We start from the raw sequence: 26,139 nt of genomic DNA, 5'->3' as shown, positions 1-26,139 counted from the left end.
GTTGGGGAGCCCCCAACGACTCCTTTGGGCGCCCTCTATGTGGCTCCTCTTGTGATGTATAAATAGGGGTGTTTCCCCTTGTAAATATCAAGCTTGTGAGCTCAAGCTCTTGTCACTTTTTCAATATATATTTCTTTTTCATGCCTTTGTGCATGTTTATATCATTTTACACCTTTGTGCATACTTGTTCAAGTGTTATTTAAGCGCCTTTGTGCACATCTCTTGTGAGGTATTAGTGCTTGTATGCGTATAGTCTCTTCGTAGACATTTTCACAGAAACTTCCCACGGGGAGGGGGGAATGTTTATGCTAGACCTAAGTGGCAAATCCTAAATAGATCACTCGTCTCCTACCTTCTAATTCCATCTAGGTTTTGTGTTCTGCTAGGCCATCCATGCTTCTCATTTGTTTTCTGTGGCCCTTCTACTCCTGTTCATATATATTCTCAATATTTTTCAGATGTTCACGAAGTGAATTTATGTAATGAAGCAGTAGATATTGCGCTAGCAAGATAGACTTATAGGATTAAGGGGGATCCAACATTGGATCTAATAGCCTTTTCTGGACTTAGTTGAAACGAGCATCTGAAAAGGGAAAATGAAGGAGCAGAATAGCACTGCTATCACATATCAGATTTGGTGAAATATGAAATGTTACTATTGAGTCAGGAGACTGGTTAAGATGCATAAAGTTGACAAAACTGATTGTGTTACAAAGTATGTTGATTGTCATGTAGTGAAAAAAAGAACAGTGTGCAACAAGAGGATATAGGTTCCTGTGACATGGTAATGAGGTACATAAGTACATGCTAGTAACTCATTAGGTTGGTCTTTAAAAAAAAAACGTAACTCATTAGGTTGGATAATTCAAGAGTGTTTCTTTGAATAAAAAAGCTTACTGGGAATTCACTAGAGAGCTGAGTTGACAACAACATTTTATAAAAACTAGTAGGATCAATTCTGTATTGTTCTTCAGAAATAGTACTTTATTTAAAACAGGTGTATATTGCTTGTGTTCAAGGAACTTGTAATGTTTTTTAGTGCACGATGTGGCTGATGCGACGCATAACCAAGCCAAGTGGATGTCTACATCCTATGTTGTTAGAAAATGAAAAAGAAAGCAGAAAGAGAACATTTGGTTGGAGTTAATATCTTTATTAATTTCTATTATTTGTGGCTCTGAGTTTTTTATGGTATGCAGTCTTATGCAGGAGCCCTTTTCTTCCATACCGATTGTATGGATTGTTGAAGAAGATACCCTTGGAAGGCGTCTCACGTTATATGAAGAGACAGGCTTCAAACAACTTCTTGTTGAGTGGGCAAATGCATTCAGTCGAGCAGATGTTATTGTGTTCCCAGATTTCCGCCTTCCAGTACCTATTTCTTCCAGATTTGCTTAATTATCAACTATGTATTTAATGTGATTCTTACCAATTTTATCTTTTTAACCACATGATTATGATTAAGATTCTGCTTTTATTGCAGCTGTTGTACAGCAAACTTGATAATGGGAATTTTTTTGTCATTTCTGGATCTCCTGTGAATCTATTGGCTGCAGAGAAGTATCTTCAATACCACTCAAAAGACCAGATACGACTAAAAAATGGATTCCATGAAAGTGATTTGATTGTGGTTGTGATAGGAGGTTCTTTGTTCTACAATGGGTTGTCATTGGACTATGCAGTGGCTATGCGTGCTATCTCACCTCTGCTGATGAAACTGGCTAGAGCAGATGACTTGAAAGGGTCATTCAAATTTATTTTGTTGTTTGGAAACTCCAGTGATGTAGCCCGTGATGCTTTTCAGGTGAATTCTCATTCATATTTATTTTCTTGTTTGGCAACTCCAGTGATGTAGCCCGATGCTTTTCAGGTGAATTGTACATGATGTGTGGTCCAACAGTTGTCATGCCTGACGATAACTTGATCTTTTTTGCTTGATCTTCATCATTGTCTTTGCCACGTAGTGGCATCATTTTATGTGAAAGCCGTAAACTTGTATGACTCATAGATGTGGTCATTGCTTAGATTCTTTGAAAACATGTACTGAGCTCTAGTTGATGCCCCCCCCCACCCCCCCACACACACACACACAAAAAAAAGAAGAAGAAGAAGAAGAAGAAGAAGAAGAAGAAGAAGAAGAAGAAAAGAAACTCTTAAGCCCTTGATATTATGATATGCCTTAGATTTACCATCTTTTCTGCTTAGGATTTAAAAGAACTATGTGAATGACTAATGACATCAGTTTATTTTTTATATCGTGGAAAGTCAATTCCCATGGCTTCACCTTGTTCAGCTTCCTGACACTGCCAAAGAATCCAGGCAAAACCATGTCTCCACTTTCCATGGAGAACAAATGATTAAACTTGTGTATTCATTTCTCCATTTATAGGAAGAAAGGGATTGAGATGATGCTGAGGAAGGGATGTGAAATGTTTAGAAAGCAGAGTCACGGCTTCGCTTTTCATGACAATAATTATACATTTATACCTTATAGTTCCATTGACAGCCTTCAATATCAGCCTCTTTTTTTCAATTTTTTTATTTTTTATTTTCAAAAACAATAACTCCAAAAGATGAAATAAAGTTAAGAAATCTAAAATGAATATGACGAATTAATTCTGCCATACTATCACAATAACTTTGTTAAAAAAAAAATTCTCAAAAATTCATTTTGATTTTTATTAATTATATTTAATCCAAGATTTTCCTGAGAAAACCACTTTTTTCTTTTTATCCAGAGAATAACCCTAAAGCTGATATTATTTCAAGACTATGTTTCGTGCAGCCCAAACAAACACATCATGGTTTTTTTTTGACGATTGATCTAATATATGTTTTTCCTTGATGGTTCTGACAGAAATATTGTTGGTTTGACTCAAAACTTGTGTTATTCGCATTTGCCTTTTAGGCAACTGATTCAACTGCACAGCAGTATGAGCAAATTAATTTTCAATTCAAGGTCAGTTTTCAACACATTGCTAGTAGAATATGTAATGAAATGGTGGTCTTCCACAAAAGCACGAAAAAACTTCAAAAGAGTGTCTATTGGAGACACATCAAGCATAACCCATGAAAAGGTAAAAATGGAAGAACACACTAAAATAATAAATATTTATTTCTTCACAAGATATGCTTAAGAAGCATTTACATACATGAGAGGGGATCACCCTTATTTATACAAGAGAGAAATGAGGTGGGAAGAGCTCGGCTCTATTTTTATCCGTTGGACTAGGTCCAAAGACTACATGTGTAGTCAAGATCTAATTAGATCTTGACTATGTAGTTCAAAGTGAACTACAAAAAAGAAAAAGAAAAGAAATAAAATAAAATGAAAAAATATAAATATATATTTTATTATTATATATATAAAATATATATTACATGTTTACATTTTAACAGAATATTCCTGTCCCTATTGAGCATGTTACATGCATTATTGCATTAACTTCTTTGCTGTTCATGTTTAACTTACTAGATATATGATATGGGGTTGGTACGTGGAATTTGTCAAAATTCTACTAGATATTGTACGTATGTTATGTACTAGATGTGATTATCTGATGTATCTTTAACAATTCAATCTTGACTAACATTCTCATGCCATTTGTTTTTCTCATATTCTGTTTGTGATAGTTAGATCATGTTTGGAAGCAATATAAATCCGTTAGAAAATTTGAAGATTAATATAACATGAAAAGCATGGTATGTAGGGTTATGAAATTTTTCACCCCCATTTCTCCACTTATGTGAAGTTTTTCATATGACAACTCAAAAGAGAGGCCACTTGACCTATCCACATGAAAATTCATGTAAAAGTTGGTCATTCTTCTTTCTAATAGAAAAGTGAGTTCTAAGCTCTAGGAGAGAATCCCATGTTGTTCAGGATAGAGTCAAGGAATAAGAAAATATCCTTTATCCTAAGAAGATTGTTAGAAAATGACCTTGAATGTAATAGGTTAAAAAATGAACCCATAAACACGCACATAAAGTGTGAATACACACACCCACTAAGGGGTAACCAAATGCACATAAAGTGCAAACACATAAACCCACAAAGGGGTGAAGCCAAAAGGCTAAAAAGAAATAATCTTCATTGAAGGTGAGAGGTAAAACTCTACTCTTTTGAGAGGAGGGAGACCCCTTTATATACAAGAGGAAAAAAGGGAGAGAGAGGGAGCCATTGGGGCTCCCACTAGGTAGACGTTGGGGAGTATGACCGTTGGGCACCCCAACGTCTACACAAGTGGTGCCCCCAATGGTCCCATGTTGGAACAATAAAAATAAAAAAAGAGAAAAATAAAAGTAAGAAAAGAAAAACCTAAAAACTATAATTACATGATGGAAAAACCAAAATACCCCTATCGAGTATTTTGGATACAACTTAAAATATACACACACACATATATATATATACACACACACACATATATATATATGTATATATGATACACGACTATATTTTAACACGCCCCCTCAAACTTTGCGTGGGGAAACGAAAAGTTTGAAAAAATACAATAGTAAGAATTTCAAGTCTTCAAAAGTCTTCAATAAAAACGCCATCTTCATAGAAGATCAGTAAAGTTAGCAAATGTCTTCTTCCAATTGATCTTGCCAATGAGCTCCCTTAAGCACTTTTTCGGACAGACTTTATAGTATATCAGGATTATTCTTTCATCTTATCTTGAAGGACCTGAAAAAACAAAACAGGAATCTCAAAATATACAAGAAAATATATTTACTTTAAAAAAAGTAAGAATCTTCAACTCATAATCATATGATGTAATGTGCATTCAATGATTCACATAAGCTTAAAAAGAAAAAAACATTGAATGCAAGATTGAGTCATACAATACTGAAAATAAGTAAAAGAAAGAAAATTCCAATAAGTGCCTAAGAATAATAGCCATTATGAGCATATGCATACAACATCATATAATAAAATAAATTAATACTAAAATAAGTCATTTATGGATATGCCCTAATGACACTTCTACCAAATATATTACTTGAGCCTACAAGAGATGAAAGACAAGTTTTATTGAATAGAGCAATTCTCTTGAGGGGGATTTTTCAAACGAAATGCTTAAAAGAAAAGCTTATGATAAAAGAAAAGGTATGAACCTTATACCAGAATAAAGTGTAAAAACACATGCAAGTCCACTTATGGGACAAAGATATATCCTTAGATACAAAAGAACAAGTGCACATACAAATTGTGCAATATTATGCATATTGGCATACGAAAGAAGGTACATAACTCAATAATGACGAGACAATTAATTTTATCAACACCTTAGAAATTAACACCAACAGATGTCATGTATGACCTTACAAGAACACACTCCAATTAAGTATAACAATAAAAAACACCCACCCAAGAGTCAAGAATGAATATTATTTGAGTAGAGAACCTCACATATTGAGGGATGAAATTTTTGACAATACAAAAGCCCACTAGAGGGCCGAAAACCATAAGCACTTGTGTAAAATCCATTATAGGATAAATGCCAACAAGGCAAAATCAAGTGATTTCCAAATATGCATATATTATCAATGATACATAATGCAAAAACATGTTGATAATCATTTTTAGCTTAGAAAATTTCATTGATCATACAATTTATAAGTTAAGACCCTTTGAAAAAGCACATAAATCTTTGCAATAGTTTTTTTACTACAAACAATCACTTCATTAGACCTCCAAAACCCACAGATCAAGTGTATCAGCGACTAGACCAAGAGCATAAAAACATGCCACTAAAGGGCCAAAGACACACACGAAGGTGTGTACAAAACACCTCTTGTCTACATAAAAAGATACTTGAAGTGAGTGTATTAACGACTAGAACAAGAGTACAACAACCAACAATGGGTTAAAAAGTCACACACAAAGGTATGAACAAACATCTCTTGTCTACAAATAATGACACTCAAAATCAAGTATCTTCAACGACTAGAACAAGAGTACAAAGCCAACTATAGGCTAAACACACACACGAATGTGTGACTAAAACACCTCTTGTCTACATAAAATGACACTTGAAATGAGTGTATCAGCGACTAGAACAAGAGCACAAAAGCCAATCATGGGCCAGCATCACACACAACGGTGTGAAACAACTCTTGTCTATATATAATGACATTCAAAACAAGTGTATCAACTATTAGAGCAAGAGTACAAAAGTAATGTGATTTAATTTTTTAAAAACATAACGACAAAGAAAAATTCATACGTATAAATGATCAAATAAGTAGATATTTCTTTCATATTGCATGATACTTAAGGAAAAGGAATACATATGGAATAACTTCAAGAAAGGAAAGAGAGAACAATGAATACTTCACCATTTTTCTTAAAAGTTCTTGAGTAACACGCTTTCTGATGCTCCAAAAAACAACTCGATCACAACCTTACTCTGATACCATGTTTGAAAATGACCTTGAATGCAATAGGTTCAAAAATGAACCCATAAACACACACATAAAGTGCAAATACACCCACCCACTAAGGGGTAACCAAATGCACATAAAGTGCAAACACATAAACCCACAAAAAGGTGAAGCCAAAAGGCTAAAAAGAAATAATCTTCATTGAAGGTAAGAGGTAAAACTCTACTCTTTTGAGAGGGGAGAGACCCCTTTATATACAAGAGGAAAAAGGGAGAGAGAGGGAGCCATTGGGGCTCCCACTAGGTAGACGTTGGGTAGTCCCAACGGTCATATTTATGACCGTTGGGCACCCCAACGTCTACACAAGTGGGCCCCCCAATGGTTCCATGTTGGAACAATAAAAAAAATAAAATAAAAACAAGAAAAGAAAAAAACCCTAAAAACTATAATTACATGATGAAAAAACCAAAATACCCCTATCGGGTATTTTGGATACAACTTAAAATATACATATATATATATATATATATATATATATATATATATATATATATATATATATATATGTCACAAGGATTCGGCCAACCAGGTGCCGCACCCGCGTCGACGCGATGCGGGTGCGCGTGCGGGTGGAGCACCTTGTCCGGTCAGCCCGACCCTGGGTGCGGTCAACGCACCCAAGGTCATTTATGCCCAACTTTTGGACTTGAAAAAAAAGAGGCCCGCTGAAATGGGCATGACAGCCAGAAAACTTAGGAACTGGTTTGTCAACATGGCGAGTTTCGAGACACAACTCTTCAACTTTCTTTACGGCAACCACATGTACCAAGGAGTCTCTTCTCTAAATTGTTTCTTTGGGTCAAGCGCAGGCTCAACCTACGAAGGTGCCTGGTTCAACAAGAATCGATTGACAACGGTGAAGAGATCGGTTCCTTCTAGCAGCGAGTGCCACTCACCAAGCTTCTTCTGTCTCTTGAGTTGCTTCATGGTCGAAGGGAAATGATCCTCATCGAAATCTGCAGAGGGGATTGCGGTGGGGAGATACCTCCATCTCTTGGACAGGATGCTGGTCCTCACCGCAACTTTGATGGGGAGTGAATCAGGCAATGCATTGATACTACACCTGGTGGCTTTCTTCATCATTCTCACCTTTTACTGAAGATCTGACACCTCTCGTAGTTGATGAGAGCTTAACTTTTCATGAAAATCTGGATGGTCTCAGAGAACAACCATACTGTATCCTGAAAATTGACGAGAGCACAGATGGTTCTGTTAAAATAGAGGGTTCAGGAAGGCAAAAGGGTAATGATGCCCATGTTGGCCCGTACAGATTGCAGTCCACTGTACCTGCCTGCAAATATTAAATCAGATTTTGATTTCCTTCGAGATATGTGTTGGGCTGGAGGTTACGTACTACAAAAATTAATACAAAATATCTAAAGCCAATGAGCTGCCAGATTTTGGGGCAGGATGTAATGATCATGGACAATACAACCTTTCTTCAGGGATGACCAGCTTGGTTACCATTCTAAAGTAGCTCGGTTACGGAACTAAGAGAGAATAACTAAAAGAGTCGGATGGAAAACCAAGCATATATGTCCTGGCCAGGGGGAAAATGGGGTCTCGCCCCATTTGGACCGGTGTTCGTATCTTATTTGGTTCTTTTACATGTAATCAGATATCCATCAAATCCTGATATTTGTCTGATTCAATAGCAAAAAATTAAAACCATATATGCATCCAGCAGTGCTCGATTAAACTATTAAACTCGGCTCAGACCAGTAGAGCTTAATGAAGAAACTCGATTAAGCTTGGTTAATATATATATATTACATTTTTGCCCCTGCCGCACCCCCGCACCCGGGTTTTTTGGAAGTGCCGAATCCCCGCACCCGCACCCATGTGACATATATATATATGCATATATATATATATACATATATATATACATATATATATATATACACACACACACACATGTATATATATGTATATATGATACACGACTATATTTTAACAAAGATAACATACTGAAATTAATGGAAGAGTAAGAAAGAGACCTTGTGGCCTTTTCTTTTCTAATATGTGTAATTCAACAAAGATGTGAGTCAAGGCTTGGAATTGTTTATGGTTGAGCTGTATCCTCTTTAGTTAGGCAAGGTCACTTATCCTAAGGATTGTTTTTTGTGCGCACTTGCATATGCAATGCACATCCTGGAATTTGTGTACATCCTGGAAATCATGGAAAATTATGATGTTTTAATTTCTTGTATCCGACATGTTTTATTTATATTTTCTCATGATTTTCTTGTACTTATAGCACTAGATAATGTTCATTTTTATATTCTAGGAAATTGCTTCGCATTTGGGATTTCCTGAGGGCTATATAAGGCATTATGGCATGGATGTTGATGTCAACAGTGTCCTATTAATGTCCGATATTGTTCTATATGGCTCATTCCAAGATGAACAAGAGTTTCCCCCATTACTGCTCCGAGCTATGACCTTCAAAATACCAATTATTGCTCCTAATTTGACTATCATAAAAGAATATGTGAGTCTAGTTTTCTTGAACCTTTTCCTCCCTTTACAGACTATTTTGCTACAATCCTTGTGCATCATGTTATTCTTGATGTTGTTTAACATATGGTGGTGCAGGTTGTGGATAGAGTTCATGGTTTGATTTTTCATGCTGATCATCCTGATACATTGACTAGGGCTTTCTTACTTTTGGTATCAAATGGGAATCTGTCTGAACTTTCCCATACACTTTCTTCTTCTGGAAGACAACTTGCACGAAGCATGCTGGCTTCAAAGTGTATTCGTGGTTATGCAGAGTTGCTAGAAAATGTGATTCAGTTTCCGTCCGATACGTTGATGCCCAAACCCATTGTTAAACTCTTGGAACATGCAAATAAATGGGAATGGGATGTTTTCTTTAAAGGAGTGCGACATTCTGGTAATGAGCATGTGTCCCAAAGTCTTGTGCAGGATGTGGGTGGTATGTCCAGAACATCCAGTGTGGTTTATACACTTGAAGAAGAATGGGAAGGTCACAATCCTTTGTCAAATGCATCAGAGACTGGATCAACCACTCTGAAATTTGATGTGCCTACCCATCTCGATTGGCGTGACCTGGCAGACATGGAATTTTCTGAAGAATCTGAGAGGCTTGAGATAGAGGAGGTAAGTTATTTTTTGGTATTATCAGGTCTAGCATCATTCTTTTCTCAAACCAAGGTTTCCTAAGAAGCCAACTTTCTTCGAGATAGTGCTAACCTAAAGTATATTCTGGGCACTGTAGCTTGAAGAGAGATCAGAGAAAGTTGTCGGCACATGGGAAGATGTGCACAACAATGTTAGAAAGGTCGACAAGATAAAGTTTGAAATAAATGAAAGAGATGAAGGGGAGCTGGAAAGGATAGGCCAACCATTATGTATATATGAAACTTATTTGGGTCCAGGTGCCTGGAATTTTCTTCACCATGGTTCTCTGTATCGTGGCTTAAGTCTTGTAAGTTTAATTTTCTTTACAAGATTCAGTTATTTCTAGTATGTGTTAAAATGTAAACATGTAATATATATATATATATATTATTTTATTTTATTTTTCTTTTCTTTTATTCTTTTATTCTTTTCTTCTTTTTCATTTTGTAGTTCAATTTGAACTACATAGTCAAGATCTAATTAGATCTTGACTAAATAACTAGTTGTTGAACCTAGTCCAACGACTAGAAATAGAGCCGTTGGGCTAGGTCCAATAACTCTTTTGGAAGAGCTCTCTTCCAAGCCCACTTCTCTCTTGTATAAATAGGGGTGATCCCCTCCCTTGTAAGTATCAATGCTTCTTAAACATTTTGGTTATCAATAAAGATTTATTATTTCATTTTGTGTTCTTCCTTTTATACCCTTTTATGGGTTTTGCTTGAAGTGTCTTTAATAGACACTCTTTTGGTGGATTCAAGTGCTTTTGTGGAAGACCACTATTTCATTTCAGTATGTACACACAAACTGCATAATTGTGCACACTGGCTTACACAAACTCTTTCACAATATGTAATAAACATTATTAGCCAATATATATAAGCAGTGGACATCCATTTAGTTATGTCTTTTCCTTTATTATTGTACTTGTTATGTTTATGTTCATAACTTCGTAACTTCAGTCATCCGGGGCAAGGAGATTAGTATCAGATGATGTGGATGCTGTTGACCGTCTTCCCTTTCTGAACAGTACCTACTACAGGGATCTTCTTTGTGAGATTGGGGGCATGTTTTCCATTGCAAACCACGTGGACAGTGTTCACAAAATACCATGGATTGGGTTCCAGTCATGGCGTGCTAGTGGAAGAAAGGTTTTTCTGCCCTCCTTTTGTTTTTACTATATTTATAGGTTGATAACATGCAATATCTGTTACATTAGAGCATTTGACATTCACTTTTTTGTTTCATGCTGGTAAAGCAATGTCTTCATGTTTCTCAGATTGATTATGCTTGTGTCCTTTATAAGTTGCTTACTTTTTGGATGTTCTCTTTTTTCTAAAGATTTTCTACATTGGTTTTCCCTTAGAATTTTTGTCCATAAGATCTTGCTCCAAGAGAAGAATCACAAATATCAAAAGAAACCCAGCTGCATCAAAAAATCATGGTAGTCTATTCAGGACTTGATCAATAATAGGGAAGTCACGGAATATTTGCCTCAGGATTGGACTTATTAACTAAAACCTTATTTTAATTGAGATTCAGTTCGTATGTAGCTTGCTAGTGAGGGCACCTATTTGGGTAGTTCTTTAAGTGACTCATTTCATGCCTCACATGGTACATGTTTGGGGTAATAATCCATGTATATAACCCTGCTTGTGTGCCAGCATGTTGGTACATATACCTACTTGGCTAGTTACTTAGAGTGCCTTTTTCCATGTCAGACATAACATGTTACACAACACTCCATCTTCAAAGCAAAATTAGTTGTACATAGAGGCATCCATCTCTTTCCAGTGGGAACTTTAAAATATTCTGGCTATATTAGGTACAACCTTATCAGGAATGCTGAAAAGCAATATGTATTAAGGTGGTAGGCACTGTAGCACTGACTTGATGAAGGATAGCCTCTTTGCAGTCCTTGATAATGTATTTTCTCCTTTGTTTGATGGAAGTCTCCTAATATTACATTTTTGTTTTTGTCTAATGAGAGTCCTGAAAAAATGCCATTCTACGTACTTGGTTGGTAACATTCTTGCATTGGAAACTCTCTTCTATTTATGTCTCATGCTGTCTATCATGTTAATGATAACCAGGTTGATTTCAATCATGGACCTTAATGCTCAACGTCGATTAATCATTTCCAAAGGTCTGATTTAATCACTAGGAACACTTTCCATAATTTACTTTTGAAGCAGTTTCCAGTATTTCTTTCTAAACTAAACTTCATAAATGATTTATTTTAGCTACATAGATTTTCAAGCGAGCTTTTTATTTTTACTATCAAACTTCTGAGATTTTAAAGGCAAGTGACATGAAGGTGACATTTTTACTATTGTTTAACAAATATAGGGATATTTTGAGTTTGTTGTCCCTTGATCTTCCTCCCTTAGCTTTGCTGTTTTGACCTTCCATGTAAATGCCTTGCTCTTGTGATATGTTTGTGCATGCCAAGGAATATTGATCTTGTGCAGGAAATAAATTCCTTCCAGATTATTGCAAGCAGTGGGAAGACTTTCCTCCTTAAGAAATCTTACATTTGGAAAATTATTCTGCATTACGTGTGACTTTGCATGGAATAATTTTGCTTACAAGGGAAAATAAAGACCAAAATCAAGAACCATCATGTTCAACCTTTAGGTTCGACAAGCAAGCTAGAAAGTAGGTTCTTTTGATTCTTCAGTGATTACACCACACATGCATGAACCATGTCTTCTTTTCTGCTAGCTCATTTTCAGTATATTTAAAGAACAATCACCGGTATCAGTATTGGGATAATATTGACAAGGTAATTTCTCTAATAAATTAAATAAGTTGTTCTTTTTTTCCTTGAGAGAAGCTCAGCAATGTTTTGTAAAGGGAAAATAATAAAATTACGAGAAAACTAAAATTTCCTTCGAAAATGACTTTTTTATTTCTGAGGAAAATATCACAATAATTCAGTTATTATATATATATAATAACTGAATTATTGTGATATTTTCCTCAGAAATAAAAAAGTCATTTTCGAAGGAAATTTTAGTTTTCTCGTAATTTTAGAAATTAAAAAAATTGCAAAGGTTGGTGGCTATGGTGCGTAGTGAGCAGCAATTTTAGTTTTTAATGCCACATTGTTAATTCTGTCTTCTTTATACTATTTAATGATTTTTATTCCTCAAGTATGCATTTGTATTCTCCATTTATTTGTTGGAATCCAATATGCTGAATTTGCATCATGACTTTTCTCAAAGTTGGACATGTTTTCACTTTATGAGAAAACTTTGCGAACTAATATGACCACTTTGTTTTTCCTTTTCTGAGAAACAGGTATCTTTGTCAGCTGAAGCTGAAAAGGTGCTTGAAAAATGTATACATACTGAATCTAAAGGGGATGTAATATACTTCTGGGCACGAGCTGAGATAGACAATGGAGTTTATGATGGACGAGAAAAGAATCTTGACTTTTGGTCTCTGTGTGATATCTTAAACAGTGGACGATGCAGGTTTGTTTGCCTTGAAGCTTGTGCTTTAGGTTGAAAATAATTAAATAGGAATATTTCATCAAGTTTTCAAAAGGCATTCATGTTTCTTTATGATTTTCTCTCTGATTTCACTATATTCTGTCAACAAATTTCATATGAGAACAATTCTCTATATTTTTGCACGGGTGATTATATTGCTGTTTAATTTTAATTATTGAGAACATATATTCTAAGAATGACGCTCCTTCTAGCATTGCTCTCTCTCTCACACACAATTTTTTCTTTTCTAAATTGGATTTCTTGGGTTTGATTAATCTAGAGAAGGTATTCCATGTACAATGTTTCTAGATGAGAAAAACTTATCTGGTTTTTATGTTTCTAAATGATTGCAGAGATATTTTTGAGAACACATTCCGACATATCTATGGTTTACCATTCAACGTGACTGCACTACCGCCTATGCCTCATGATGGTGGTTACTGGTCTACCCTGCACAGCTGGGCCATGCCAACCCCTTCTTTTTTGGAGTTTGTGATGTTCTCAAGGTATGCTTAATAATGCACTGCTGATGATGCACCTCACTGGTAAATTGACTTTACCTCACTGATTTTGGAGAATCTGGCTTCGAGAGGACAAAAAAAGGGGAGAAACGAGAAAACTCTAGGCCACTAATGGGGCTGATCAACAGGCTGGTAAATGAGCTAAGCTACTTGCAAACAACTGGGGCTTGGCTCTACAAATATTTGAGCTTGTGAACTATGCTCATAGGCTGATGTCAAGCCTACTGATCAAGCTCAGACTCCTCTCGCTCCATTTGCGGAACCAATGTGTTTTTAGCATCATAGTATTGGTAATAACCTTTTGGTACTGCATGATAGAGGTTCAGATGCATCTCCCTCTTGTATCTGTTGACTATTATTTCATATCTATGATCGATATCATCTGAGCTGAGTTCAAGCCTGTACTAGGTGTAATCTCAACTTGGCTGGATATCAGATACCCCTACATACCAAGGACAGGCTGAAACCATTTTGTTGTTTAGACTCCACACGATGACCTGGAGCATTGACCTTCAAGTCAACGCTCCAAACTCTGTTGTGTACAAGTGCACCTGTGTCTGAAAATGACTGGTACCAGTTCACATCGAACGCTGGATTGTAGCTTGGATGCTTAAAATGATAGCTGTACTTATTGACAGGATGTTTGTTAGCTCATTGGATATTCAACATCACGAGCCAGGAAGAAATTGGACATGCTTACTGGGATCCTCAAAAATGGAGGTATAGTGTGCAGGTTCTGTTCACACTTCACATTGACATCGACTGTAGCTTGGGAAAAAATAATTTCCCCCAAGATGTTTTCTTGCAGAAAAAGCACTATTATTGCCCTTGTTTTGGTGCATCTATTGAGTGTAGATTAGGAGAAATCAGTACTTTTTTTTCACCAAGATGTCTTCTTGCAGAAGAAACACTGTTATTGCCGTGTCTTGGAGCTTCTGGTTAATGTATGGGCTTACCACAGTGCGAGAAAGATGATTTATGTCAACCCCATCTCTGGCGTACTTGAAGAGCAGCATCCCCTTGAAGAGCGCAAGGGCTTGATGTGGGTTAAGTACTTCAATTTCACGCTACTCAAGAGTATGGATGAGGATTTGGCAGAGGAAGCAGATGATGGGGACCATCCAAATGACCGATGGTTGTGGCCTTTAACAGGGGAGGTGCATTGGCAGGGCATTTACGAGAGGGAGAGGGAGGAAAGATATAGGCAAAAGATGGAGAAGAAGAGGAAGATGAAGGAAAAGTTATTGGAGAGGCAGAAATATGGTTATAAACAAAAGTCATTAGGGGGATAGAAACATTTTTCCTTGTTACTCTTGTCAAGACAGTGGCGCCAACTCATACTGCTATGATAACGGAGTAAGGACTCCATGAATTTGATATTTCTAAGGTTAACCAGAAAACCTGTTCATGTTTTCTTATTCATCTCAGCCAAGACTCAAAAAGTATTGGAGATGCTGGAGTCTGGAACATTTCAAGTGACAAGAACCTAACATTGAGCGAGCCCCTTAGACGGTAGAACGACCGACAACAAAATCATCAACATTGGTCGGGTTGGATCTAGCATTCTGTTCAGGTTCCCTTTTTTTTTCACTGAAGCGCGAGCTGAAATTCTTTTTTTCTTATTTTCCCTATAGGATCATGATCTGATCAAATGGCTGTGTACATATCTGTAACATCATTTTTCTGATGGCCTGTATCCATTCTTTCAAAAAGATGGTAAGCATCTTCCCTGCTGAGTAATAGATATTTTAGTTTCTTGGAGACTTTTTATACTATGATTCTGATGGAAGCTGTGGGATATTCACTTATGGCACAATCACTTTAAATCTGCTGTGGGAAATTTATTTTCAGGGTTTGTGTACGTTAAGTGGGATCTAAAGTGTTAAGTTAATAGACATCTATCAAAGCGAATTTCCTTGTCATTACTCCATTGTCAAGCACCCTCTTCCAGGGTTTTTTGCTGTTCTTCAGGTGAAACTCAGAGAAGTTTCAGGCACTACCAACGATGAAAAGTGTTGTGGATGAAGTTGTAGCAGGATCAGGTTGGCTGTTGATACTACCAGATTTTTTTTTGTGCCGCATCGAGAAACAGAAGGAATCCCAGAATCCTAACTTCCGAAAAATGTAGTGGTTGTGACATGTATCAGGCATTTATGGTGTCAGTGGCAAACTTGTTCTGGGAATTGGGACCCTAAGAACATTTACCATTCATCTTGAGATGGACCATGCTTTGCAGGTGGGGCTCTGATGATGGAGCATCACCTAGATCCGCAATGGGAGATACAGCTGTAAATGGGTCCCACTAGTTGATTCTGGGCAGACCCAAATGTCGATATGGGATCATAGCATTCTAATATAATTTTTTTTTGAAAGGCAAGCTGGGGTTAGGCAGGCCCCTATCAGTTATACAACTATACCATTGGGTTTTTAAACCTGCGACTTCCCAACACAAGGTGACGTGCACTAGCTGCTGCTACCAGACAAGAGGAGCCCCCCCCCCCCTCCCCTCCCCCCACATCCGTTGGTGTCAGGTGACAAATCATGTCTAACCAGAAAGTCGAAACGCGCCTGAGCTATAATAAAAGTTTTCACTACCTCTGGCATTAAAAATCTAGCCATAGGTTGTGATCTAGAATAGCTCTTTGCCAAGCCAACACCCACCCTTGGTTTGGTCGAGCAGATGAGGTCAGACCATCATCCCAATTTCTCAACCGCTCTGAATTAGGTATGAGGCCGGCCTAACCTAGGGCTCATTTGGGCTTGACATTCCTGACCTAGACCCAGGCCTGTTCGATGCCTTAACCAATTCTCAATGGGTTTGGGATGGGTCTGATCTTATTAGGCTGGCTCCAAGTTGGGTTGGATTGTGCCCTTTAAGGACAAATAGCAACGGGCATTACGCATGTCATTTAGAGCCTTTCATGGACCTAAGACCATTTACTAGTGGGGCGGAGCCAGGCTGACACCTATTGAGCTTTGGACTGCACAACCAGAACCCAACTCATCTTGGGTCAGGTAAAGTTTCATCCAAACCATCTGAATTAAAGCTGATAAAAGAGCTGAACAAACTGAACAATGGGTGTTCAAGCTTGGTTCGTTTCTTCTGCCTAGCCAAGCCAAGCTTGAGTTTACAAAGCGCCCGAGCCAAGCACGAGCTAGCTCATTTACACACCTTATTTTTTCAGAGTTGAAAATAATAGAATTCAGACCCTAAACCTACTGAGCAAAGCTCAAATTGGCTTATTTACAAAAAAAAATAATTATTGTAAACTTGTGAGCAATAGGATTTGAACTCTAAAACTTTTTTTGTTGATGACTAATGAACCCATACCGAGAACTAGGTCACTTAATGAGCCCACCTCCCTGCTAGGTAAAACTCCGGCTTTAGTGCCTTAAGGGCAACCGCAGCTCCTATGCAAGCCAAACACTTCAACCATCTACACTTTAGGGCATAAAATATTTTTAAAATATATTTATTATTAATTAATAAGCCTATCCGAGCCGAAGCGAGACAAACATTAGTTGTTGGTCTTCAGTTTGCTGAGCCTATTTCACGAGTTCGAATGAGCTCCTCATAAGGGGGGGGGGAGCCATGAGCGGCTCATCTCGTCTCCCAGCCCTTACTGAATGTCCGTATGGTTTTCTTTTTGTGTGCTTGGATAATGGGAAAATCGTTGGAACATTAGAAAATGAGGAACGGGAGGACTGCTCCCATTCTAAGTAGCCAAAAAAGGCTTCCCCAAAAATCACCCGAGACCTATCATCTGCGGGCAACAACACCCTTTTACCACTCGTGTCCGCGGTAAATACTAGAACATTCCTCAATAGGATAGCCTCTCTTTGGGCTATCGAGTAGAAAATAATGCATGTAGCCACAAAAAGATGAAAGAAAGAATCAAACTCCCTCGCCCCACACCAATCACCACAGTGCAAACTGCAAACGTTAAGGAATTCCAGAGAATTACAACTTAAAAAATACTTTGGTAACTCTGCGATTCCAGTTATTACTCTCTCTCTCTCTCTCTCTCTCTGAGCGGTATAGTGGATGCTTGTTGGTTCTCCTGTTCATGACCTTGCATTCACTCTCTCTCTCTCTAAGTGGTACAGTATATGCTTGTTGGTTCTCCTGTTCATGGCCTTGCATTCATGTATTCACTGCCCCCATGTTTCTCTCTTTGCTTTCTTAATGAGAATATTTCGTCTTAAGCGTTTTCCTTGGTTTATTATTGTTAGCAATATGTTACTTGTTGGGTGTTGTCCAATCTGGACGCTTGCATTTGTAGCCCTGCTTCTCTCCATTTCCTCTTTTCTGCTCAGTCGTTCGTTTTTTTTATTGGTTTCTGACAGTGGGTTTATTTCTCGCTGTAGTGTCGCTGTTAGTGTTGAAGCGATGGGCTTTACATGAGAACTGGTGTAACATTATGCTTATGGTGGCGGTGTAAGGTGAGACCCATTTCTTTCTATTGCCCTCATAAAAATAGTAGCGGGGAGGCGATAATCATTATGCAATATGTAGGGAACATGTGTTTTTTTGTGTTTTTTCAGATTACAAATGGAGCTATTTGTTCTTCGAAAGAAAAAAAATGGAGCTATTTGGTTTCTTTCTTACCCTCTCTTTTTCTTTTTTGGGGCTTCTATATGCATGAGATAGATTAACAGAGACTATGAACCGCTGGGTGATACTGAATGATGAGCGTAGTTGAATATGTTGGTATCTGGGTGACTGATAGCTTCAATGGTTTGCCTCATACACACGCACACGCATAAAAAAAACTTTCATTTTTCCTTTGGAGGGGTTTGCTTTAATTCACGGACTTAACCATATAGGCGGGATAAAGTGGGTTGCTGTATTCTGACCCACAATGTTTATTTCAGCTGTTACATTTCTACTGGTAAGTGGGTTTGCATCCACACACCTCCAACATGTCTCTTTCAAGTTTGTTAAACGCTGAGGTGTTTACGTGCTTTTGACTTTTATGAAAAATGAGTTGCAGTTTAGTGACATATATGGATATTGTTGTACCAAGAAAGCTCATGCACATTTTAGGGTTAATGGATTATGGATCTGCATCGATCAACTGCAGCTGCTCAATTGGGTTTGATATATTTATTGCTGGACTGACAGGACAAAGTATTGCAAGGTAGATTAGTTAATTAGTTTGACTAGAACCTACTCTTGACTTTGTTATCAGATTAAAAAGTCGTGAAACTCATATGGATATCCTGCCTTACTAGACAGTCTGCAGTATATCACTTTAAAACTAATAATATCTGTGCACTTAAAAAGGTACAAATGAGTATTATCCTCCTTATTGGTAAGTTGTATTTCTTCTTCAAAGAACAATGGAAAAACAAGCTTTTGTTTCTTTCAGAAGAAAAGGAAATCTACCCGAGAAGGAGCTGTTACAAACTTGTAAGATATCTGTGCAAGAAGACAGTCCACAGCTTCTTGTAATAACAAAGCTACACACGAATGGAGGCAAGAGCAGTGAAGCTTGCTTTTGCACTTGGGTCGTTGTCACCTTGAACAATGTTATATTGAAGATTGTAAAAGTTGATGAAGTTTCATATAGATTACTAGTTAAACCTGAGTTTTCTTTTTTAAATATTTTTCTCCAAACCTGCTTCCAACTTTGGATGGAGATGCGAGCTAATATGTTAATATGGTTTCTCTAAGTTGATTGGTTCATGTTGCACGGTCCTAGTTAACTGGTGGCCTTCCAGTCAGAAGTCGGTCCAAAAACAGACCACCATTATGCAAATGGTGGTGCCTCCTGTATCATGAGAACGGATGAGGGGAAATTTTATTGAAGGAGAAGTATCAAATACAAATGGTGGCCATGGGAGTAAAAACTGAAGCATAGGTTGTTTAGGGTATCTAGAATGTGGAAAGGTTGGCTAAAATTTTTGAAGGACCTTGTAAAGATAGTTCAAGCAAAACTAGGGAAAGAAGATCATTAAGATTTTTTCAGTGATCACTTGTCTGGGCCGTCCATATTCAATATGGTTAAGTTTAGATTTTGTAAAGTTGTGATGGTTGGGTGAGGAATCCTGGAATGTCATCCTTTGAAGAATCCTTTGGAATCTTAACTAGGTGAACGGTTTAGATTGATCCCACTTTTCTAGGACTGGAAGCCAGAGAATGGAATAACTCTTGCAATGGACTGTTTTAAAACTCTTTTCATGTGCTACTTAGATCAGGTGGAAAAGAAAAACCAAACTTGAAAAAAAAGAGTTACAATTTGCTTGCATATGTGTCACTGAGCAAAAAATGTGGACAATTTTTTGTCACGAACTAAAGTATATGCCTTGATGTGCCACTTATGGGCAAAAGAACACAGAGAATATGACTTCTTATGAAAACACAAGAATGAGCCACTAAGGCCTGAGAACACTCATAAAAATAATGGATATTATTGGGAAATAATCCTTAGAGAGAGTTACAAATGAGAGAGGGGGTAGACCCCTTTTATATACACAAGAGGCTCCTAGAGAGCCATTGGGACCTACCCAATGGCTAGAATTCTAGCCGTTGGGTAGAGTCCCAACGACTCTATTAACATTCCCCAAAAGCCCATGAGGCTAGGAATAATCACAATAAAAAAATAAAAATAAAAACAGGAAAATAAAAATAGAACAATACTTATTTCTGTTTGTACATGTGAAAAGACCAAAATACCCTGAACTTTAAATATACAGATATGTACAAAACTGTAAATGTAAACACACACACACACACACACACACACACACACACACACACACACACACACACACACATATATACATTTAACATTTTTCTGGGCATGCTCAAAGTTTCAAACACTTGTTCATTGGGCTTGGCCAAGTTGATAGATAGAGTTGAGGCAACCTTGATTTGAGTTCACTGAATATGAATAATGGATTAAAGAGTAAAAGAAAAAGATGGGCAACAACTTGGAAATGGTGTCTGTTTATAGCCTGGGGAATGGTATAACCTGAAAAAAAAACTTAAGAATGTTGAAGAACTCAGCTGCAGATCTGGTACCTCTGCACAGTAATACTTTGGCAGATATCCTTCATGCTTGCCAAGTCTATGTCCAGGAAAAGTTCTGATGAAGACCGGCCATTGGAGTGTTAATTTGGTCTAAATTATTATTGATGTGCTTCCCTGTTTCTTACCTGCTTGGCTGACTTCCAGTGGCCCATGTCAACTTTGTGTTTCTGATTAAGTAATAAATCTCTTTTTCTCTCAAATTACATGTGGAGTAAAATAGAACTTTGACCACACATAAATGAAATACAGTTGAATTGATTGATTCTATCAAGACAATGGTGTACTTGCAATTTTAATTGACAATCCACCTCAGTGTTTGAGCTTCTGTGGTTAATAAAACTTGAATATGATGGATCATAGTCTTACAAGTATAGGTTGAAATCCAAATTTTCTCCACAAAATCAGCTTGAAGAATTTAGATATGCGATTCACTAGAAAAGATGTCTATACAAATTTAGTGAGGTTAAGCCACTGGTTTATACTTTAATTGGTAATACTGGTATTGACATCTTGATGAGAAAAATGGCTTTTGAATAGTCAATGAATGATAAACAGGCGCATTTGTTTTAGTAGTCTATCACAGATTTGCCATATGCTTGAGACGACCTGAGTTAAACTTTTTTTAGAAATAGACTTCTGCACCATGGAGAGAGTCTGTACCCTTTGCACATTGTTTCTGTTTTGTTGAGTCAGCTTACTGCTGTTTATCAGTTAATCATTCTTTTATAAATAAATAAGTATTGTATCCTATCTAAATTCAGTTGCTGCAAAATTTCAGGAATGATATGATCAATTGATGTCGAATCATGCTTATCTTTTATAGATAGTTGCCTGTTGAAGAGGTTCAGTCTTCTTATTGTTAGTTTAACTATCTTTAGATGGTCAGTGGCTTCAGTTTTAAAGATGTAAAAGCTCTTTTTCATTATTAAAGTTAGAAAATGAGGAACCTTAACCAAATGTGTCCTGACACAAGTTCAAGTATGCTAGTTGGTTGTTTAATGGATTCCTGTGTTTATTTTTCCATATGGCAGCTTGCAAAACTATGAAAAGCTCATGCCATGATTTGTAGCAAGAAGTCATGATCTATGATCTGCAATGTTATTGTTGGTTAGAAGTTTATACATCAGCTGTTAATAACTAATGATGCTTACATCTGTGGTGAACTTTGTTCAGCAACATGCAGGCAGTAAAGGTTGGTTGGGTGTGGAAAACTTTTGCCTTGGCTTCGTCAAATGAATCTTGCAGAAAGAGGCCTCGCAGCCGGAAAACTAGAGAGGAGAGGAGGGCTATGGTCGAGTCCTTTATAACAAAGTAATTCCTCTTCCAATAACAGATATAGATCCCATATGGTTTTTATTCAAGATCTGTATGTTCACACAAATGTTATCACTATCTCTCTCTATTTATATTGTAAGACAAGTGTTGCTTTATGAAACGATCTTTGTTGAAAACATCTATATCATCTACGAGAGGATCTCTGCATTCATGTTCAAAAATCACAAATTTTGATTTTCTCAATCATCTTGTCTCAGATCTCATAAATTGTATGAAGCAGTGGTTCATTTGTATCAACAACTTCAACATTTCCCATGTGAGTTCTATAAAATCAAGGAAATGAGCTCAGGACGTCAATTCTCAATCTTGTGGACCTCTAGCTGCCAAGCAAAAGCCCATGTGAGTGCTAGCATAAGGATGCACTTTGTTCTACTACCTTGAACTCGTTGACATCATAGTGACAAGCACAACCACATTGGACTGCCCATGGAACAAACTGTAAAATACGTCATCTGAGGTGACACCTGTCAGATCCATATGCTTGAGTCTTGACCAACCAAGGATTTTGACAGATGGAGACAAGCTAGCCTCTCCTTTCAAGTTTAAAATCCTTAGTAATTTTCACGGTTCCTGCCAATAATTATATGCTATATGTGTGCATTTGTATGTTACGAAGGAAACCCATGAACTAAATAATAGATAATATGAATAGAGAGAATTAACGATCAGTTTTGAACAATACATGTACATTCAACTTAGAAAAGTTAAAAAACTTGTTTTTTGCATGACGGTTACGAAATAACTTACTTCTACAAACAAGTGTGAATCTAAAAGTAGTTCAAATGTGCACTAAATAAGTAAGATTGCTGCATCACAAAAATAAAAGAGAGCTATTATTTTGGTCATTTTGTTCATTGCGAAAAAATGCATATGAGGCCAACAAAGTCCAACTGTGTCATGTTTTCATGGGTCTTTTTCAACATTTTACCTCATTTCTTCAGCGAATATTTATTGCATTTTTTTCATAGGCACCTCATGATTTTCTAATGCATCATGTTCTTGTGTAGGGCCTGCTTTATTATTTTTGGTGGCCTTCCATTGTACTCCGAAGGCTGCTATCCCCTTGTTACCACTGATAATTGTGATTCCTCTCACTGCTCTTGCATAGTTTTAGAATTTCTACTTTGTCCAGCATCGAATTTTTCTATTGTGAGCTGATGGTTATGCTTCATATGTGTGCCAGGTTTAGAAACTCAAATAATGGAAATTTCCCCTCTCTTAGTCTTACACAAAAGGAAGTTGGAGGATCTTTTTACACTGTACGGGAAATCATGAGGGAAATAATGCAACGAAATGAAAGTTCCAGCACTTCTATTTTACCTTTAGAGGATCATGCTCTTGATAAAGGTCCCTTCCAAACAGAAGAGTTGTTGAACCTTGCCAGTTTGTCATCTACTGATATTCATGGAATAGGACAGTTGGAGGGCTCTTTTGTCCAGAATAGTGATTATCAAAGCTTTATGAAGAGTCCTGAATCACTTGCAAGCAGAGAATCTCAGGAAGAAAACATTGAACTGGAGAAATCTTTTTCCCATGATATATCTTCATCTCATCCTGAATGTCAAACCTCAGTAGAGCACATGCATGAGTCTGATCATAAAAGGAAACATAATTTATGGAGTGGAGAACTTGATGAAAATCTGATTAATGAATCCATCAAAGTTATCACCACTATTGGACCATCAGAGCAGGAACAACTCAAAGTAGAAGATACTGAATCATTTTCTCCTTTAGTTGATGGTCGTGAAGAGGAATATGAAGAATTATCAAGCCCTACTGATAATCCTGATCTCTTCTATAGCCTTGAGAACATTTGCCGTTTCAAAGTGGATGAAAATTCTAATGAAGATGAAGCACTTGTGGATGGTCAAATTGTGAACCAGCTAGTTGACGAACTGCCCAAGAAAACAAATGTGACTGGTGAGAGCACTTTCATTCTTGACCAATTGGAAGGATCATGCTTAGGTGATTTGAAGGCCGCAAATTCAATGACAGAAAAGGAAAACGGAGATCAGATTGATGACCACAACAAGAATGTTATTCTGGAGCATGATGCTGCTTCCAATTCAAAAATGGGATACAACAAATCTGAAGCTAGGGTCTTGGATAATGCACTGGCAAGGAACAGCTCAGTCAAGGCATCCAACCGAGTGGTTCCAGTGCATGTCTCATCAACATCAGCTACATTACCAGCTGGCTTTCAGGATGGGGCCTTTGTAGAAATGAAAGAGACAATAATACAAAATGGAACATCTGCACCAGTCAGCTTATTAACTGATGCCAAAACTCATTCGACAGAAAGCATTTCCTTATCTTCCAATTGTAAGAAAGAGAACACATTCCTTGAAAGTTTAATATCTGAAAATGCAGATTCTACTCTTTCTCAAACTTCAGAAAATGACTCACTGGCTTCCAAATTAAACAGTCTACAAGATGGAGATTTTCAAGTTGTTACTTCTCACAGTGATGAGTCATCGTCTCAGAATTTGGATGATCTTATTCCAGCGCTTGAGGTTAGTGATACTATCCCATCAAAGCTATTTAGCAAATTTTGAGAAGCATATTTAACTTTCTCTACAAAGGCTATTTTCATTCAAACTTTTTACCTGTAATGATTTCTGAGATTACATGGTAGTGCTTGTGCTTTGTTTTTGTCTTGAATAATATTGGAGTGTATATTGTAAAGAGTGTAATTAAACTGATTAAAGCATTGTTTTCCAAGGCTAGGGAAAAATTTCAAGAACAAATTTGTTATCAAATACTGCCTGTGATGACATTCAGGATAAAACACCACCATGATTTTTTTTTCCTTTTTTTGGTGGGGTTCGGGGTTGGGGTGGGGGCGTTGGGTGGGGTTTGTCAAGGAAATCTTCTTTTAACTTGTTAACCTCTCCTATAAGCCTTCTGTGCTGATAACACCAACATTTATATGTTGGACCAAGGCCCATGCTCATGAAAGAATATTTTAGATAGTTTCAGGCTGCTCAGTGTTGCTTCCAAAGGGCGTGCAACATCAACATTGCTGCCATGCCCTTCTTATTTTCCAGTAGCAATTATGTAATTCAGTAGAATTTTGATTCACAATTACCTGAGTATCTTGGGCTGTCATTTTGTTGGATACAAGGTCAAGTGCCTGAGTGACCTGAATGCAGTTAAGGGTTTGGGCGTGTACTGGAGTTTTGAGTTGTATTTTGTTTTGGTGTCTGATCCAAACAAACCTGAGCATTATATGTGTGCATTTTTTAGTAAATCACGTACTCCAAAATAGCATCTAAATCACATCAATCAGGTTTAGGCTCTCGTATGTGCAGCATGACATGCCCTGAAGCCGGCTATATGTGGTCAGGTTGGATTCCGATATATCCAGATGTGGTCAGGCATCAAAACTGATAAAAATAATTAGACCAGTTGGTGTATCTTTTAAGGCCTGTTTGACGCTTCCTTCCTGTTTTACTACATTCATTTGAGTTTATGGTTCTTTCCCCATGTTAGTTGCTATTTCCTAGTATATTGCCGAGTGATGTTGGTGTTGTTGCAGTTGGAAGTTGGAGGCAATCACAACAGCTTAAAGATGGTAGATGCCATTAGTGAGACGGATTCTAACAATAAAGAATTGTTTGAACATGCCATACGACAAGGTGCCGAGGGATTTGATGCTGAAGCAAGTGCCATGTCTAGCAGCAGCTCTAACAACATGAGCAGTAATAATCTAATGCCAGGAACTATGTATGAATTTCATGAAGCCCTATTTTCTTTCTGATGTTCTTTAAATTTTTAGAATCTTACATTTTCTTTCCATGCCAGTGTATCATTGCCTCCTGAGAGGGAATTCAATGCAATAACAAAGCCAGAGACTAACCCATTGTGGGCAGTGATGGAGGCCTTCCTGAATGCCTTTATAAAATTTTGGACAGAGTGATGCTGATGTCCAATGTTGGCTCCCAAACAAGAACATGAATCCAGGCGATTGCCTTTATTTTTTTTAAATCAAAACAAATGAATGGACTTTTTTTTCTTGATTCTTCCGAAGCAACCATTATGGCTTGTATCTTCCATGTAGTTGTTCCTCATGAGCTCTTCTTTAGAGGCAATACTGGTATTATGGTTTGGCAACTGCTTTTCAGGAATTATGAAGTGCGCCTGCTATTAAGTTGTA

General features: G+C 37.2%; 2 protein-coding genes across 5 annotated transcripts in view; both read left to right on the top strand.

Moving 5' to 3' along the window:
* Positions 1-18,167, top strand: part of LOC149821739 (uncharacterized) — a 27,944-nt gene extending 9,777 nt beyond the window's left edge. The window contains exons 5-17 of one of the 3 annotated variants that reach the window (XR_016426002.1): positions 1,200-1,371; positions 1,484-1,804; positions 8,741-8,944; positions 9,049-9,576; positions 9,695-9,904; positions 10,557-10,745; positions 12,898-13,073; positions 13,445-13,597; positions 14,251-14,332; positions 14,515-15,157; positions 15,247-15,328; positions 15,464-15,654; positions 17,981-18,167. Coding sequence is in view for 1 of the 3 variants with exons in the window: in XM_089980913.1 (XP_089837039.1) it covers positions 1,200-1,371; positions 1,484-1,804; positions 8,741-8,944; positions 9,049-9,576; positions 9,695-9,904; positions 10,557-10,745; positions 12,898-13,073; positions 13,445-13,597; positions 14,251-14,332; positions 14,515-14,904 (2,425 nt within the window). In the remaining 2 variants the exon portion in view is untranslated. Of the gene's footprint in view, positions 1-1,199; positions 1,372-1,483; positions 1,805-8,740; positions 8,945-9,048; positions 9,577-9,694; positions 9,905-10,556; positions 10,746-12,897; positions 13,074-13,444; positions 13,598-14,250; positions 14,333-14,514; positions 15,370-15,463; positions 16,027-17,980 lie in introns of those variants that run through there. The other 2 variants (XR_016426001.1, XM_089980913.1) reach the window with 2 other exon arrangements.
* Positions 17,823-26,139, top strand: LOC149821738 (uncharacterized). 2 transcript variants are annotated; one of them, XM_089980914.1, is made up of 5 exons: positions 17,823-18,055; positions 21,822-21,959; positions 23,167-24,496; positions 25,522-25,709; positions 25,788-26,139. In XM_089980914.1, exons 2-5 carry the CDS (start codon positions 21,826-21,828, stop codon positions 25,900-25,902), a joined length of 1,767 nt encoding a protein of 588 aa, XP_089837040.1. In that variant the 5' UTR covers positions 17,823-18,055; positions 21,822-21,825; the 3' UTR covers positions 25,903-26,139. The 2 variants fall into 2 exon arrangements, with proteins under 2 accessions (XP_089837040.1, XP_089837041.1); XM_089980915.1 differs by lacking the exon at positions 17,823-18,055 and adding an exon at positions 22,181-22,322 and having other exon boundaries at positions 21,893-21,959.

This window comes from Nuphar pumila, chromosome 11, assembly GCF_984573655.1.
Source record: "Nuphar pumila chromosome 11, dmNupPumi1.hap1.1, whole genome shotgun sequence".
In the NCBI taxonomy this organism is placed as follows: domain Eukaryota; kingdom Viridiplantae; phylum Streptophyta; class Magnoliopsida; order Nymphaeales; family Nymphaeaceae; genus Nuphar; species Nuphar pumila.
This window is presented reverse-complemented; position numbering and strand designations above follow the sequence as displayed.

Excerpts from the sequence above, each read along its gene's own strand:
- LOC149821738 (XM_089980914.1), top strand. The coding sequence starts at position 21,826 with ATGCAGGCAGTAAAGGTTGGTTGGGTGTGGAAAACTTTTGCCTTGGCT. Across the intron at positions 21,960-23,166 it reads GTCGAGTCCTTTATAACAAA|GTTTAGAAACTCAAATAATG; the intron begins GTAATTCCTCTT and ends TATGTGTGCCAG. Across the intron at positions 24,497-25,521 it reads ATCTTATTCCAGCGCTTGAG|TTGGAAGTTGGAGGCAATCA; the intron begins GTTAGTGATACT and ends GTGTTGTTGCAG.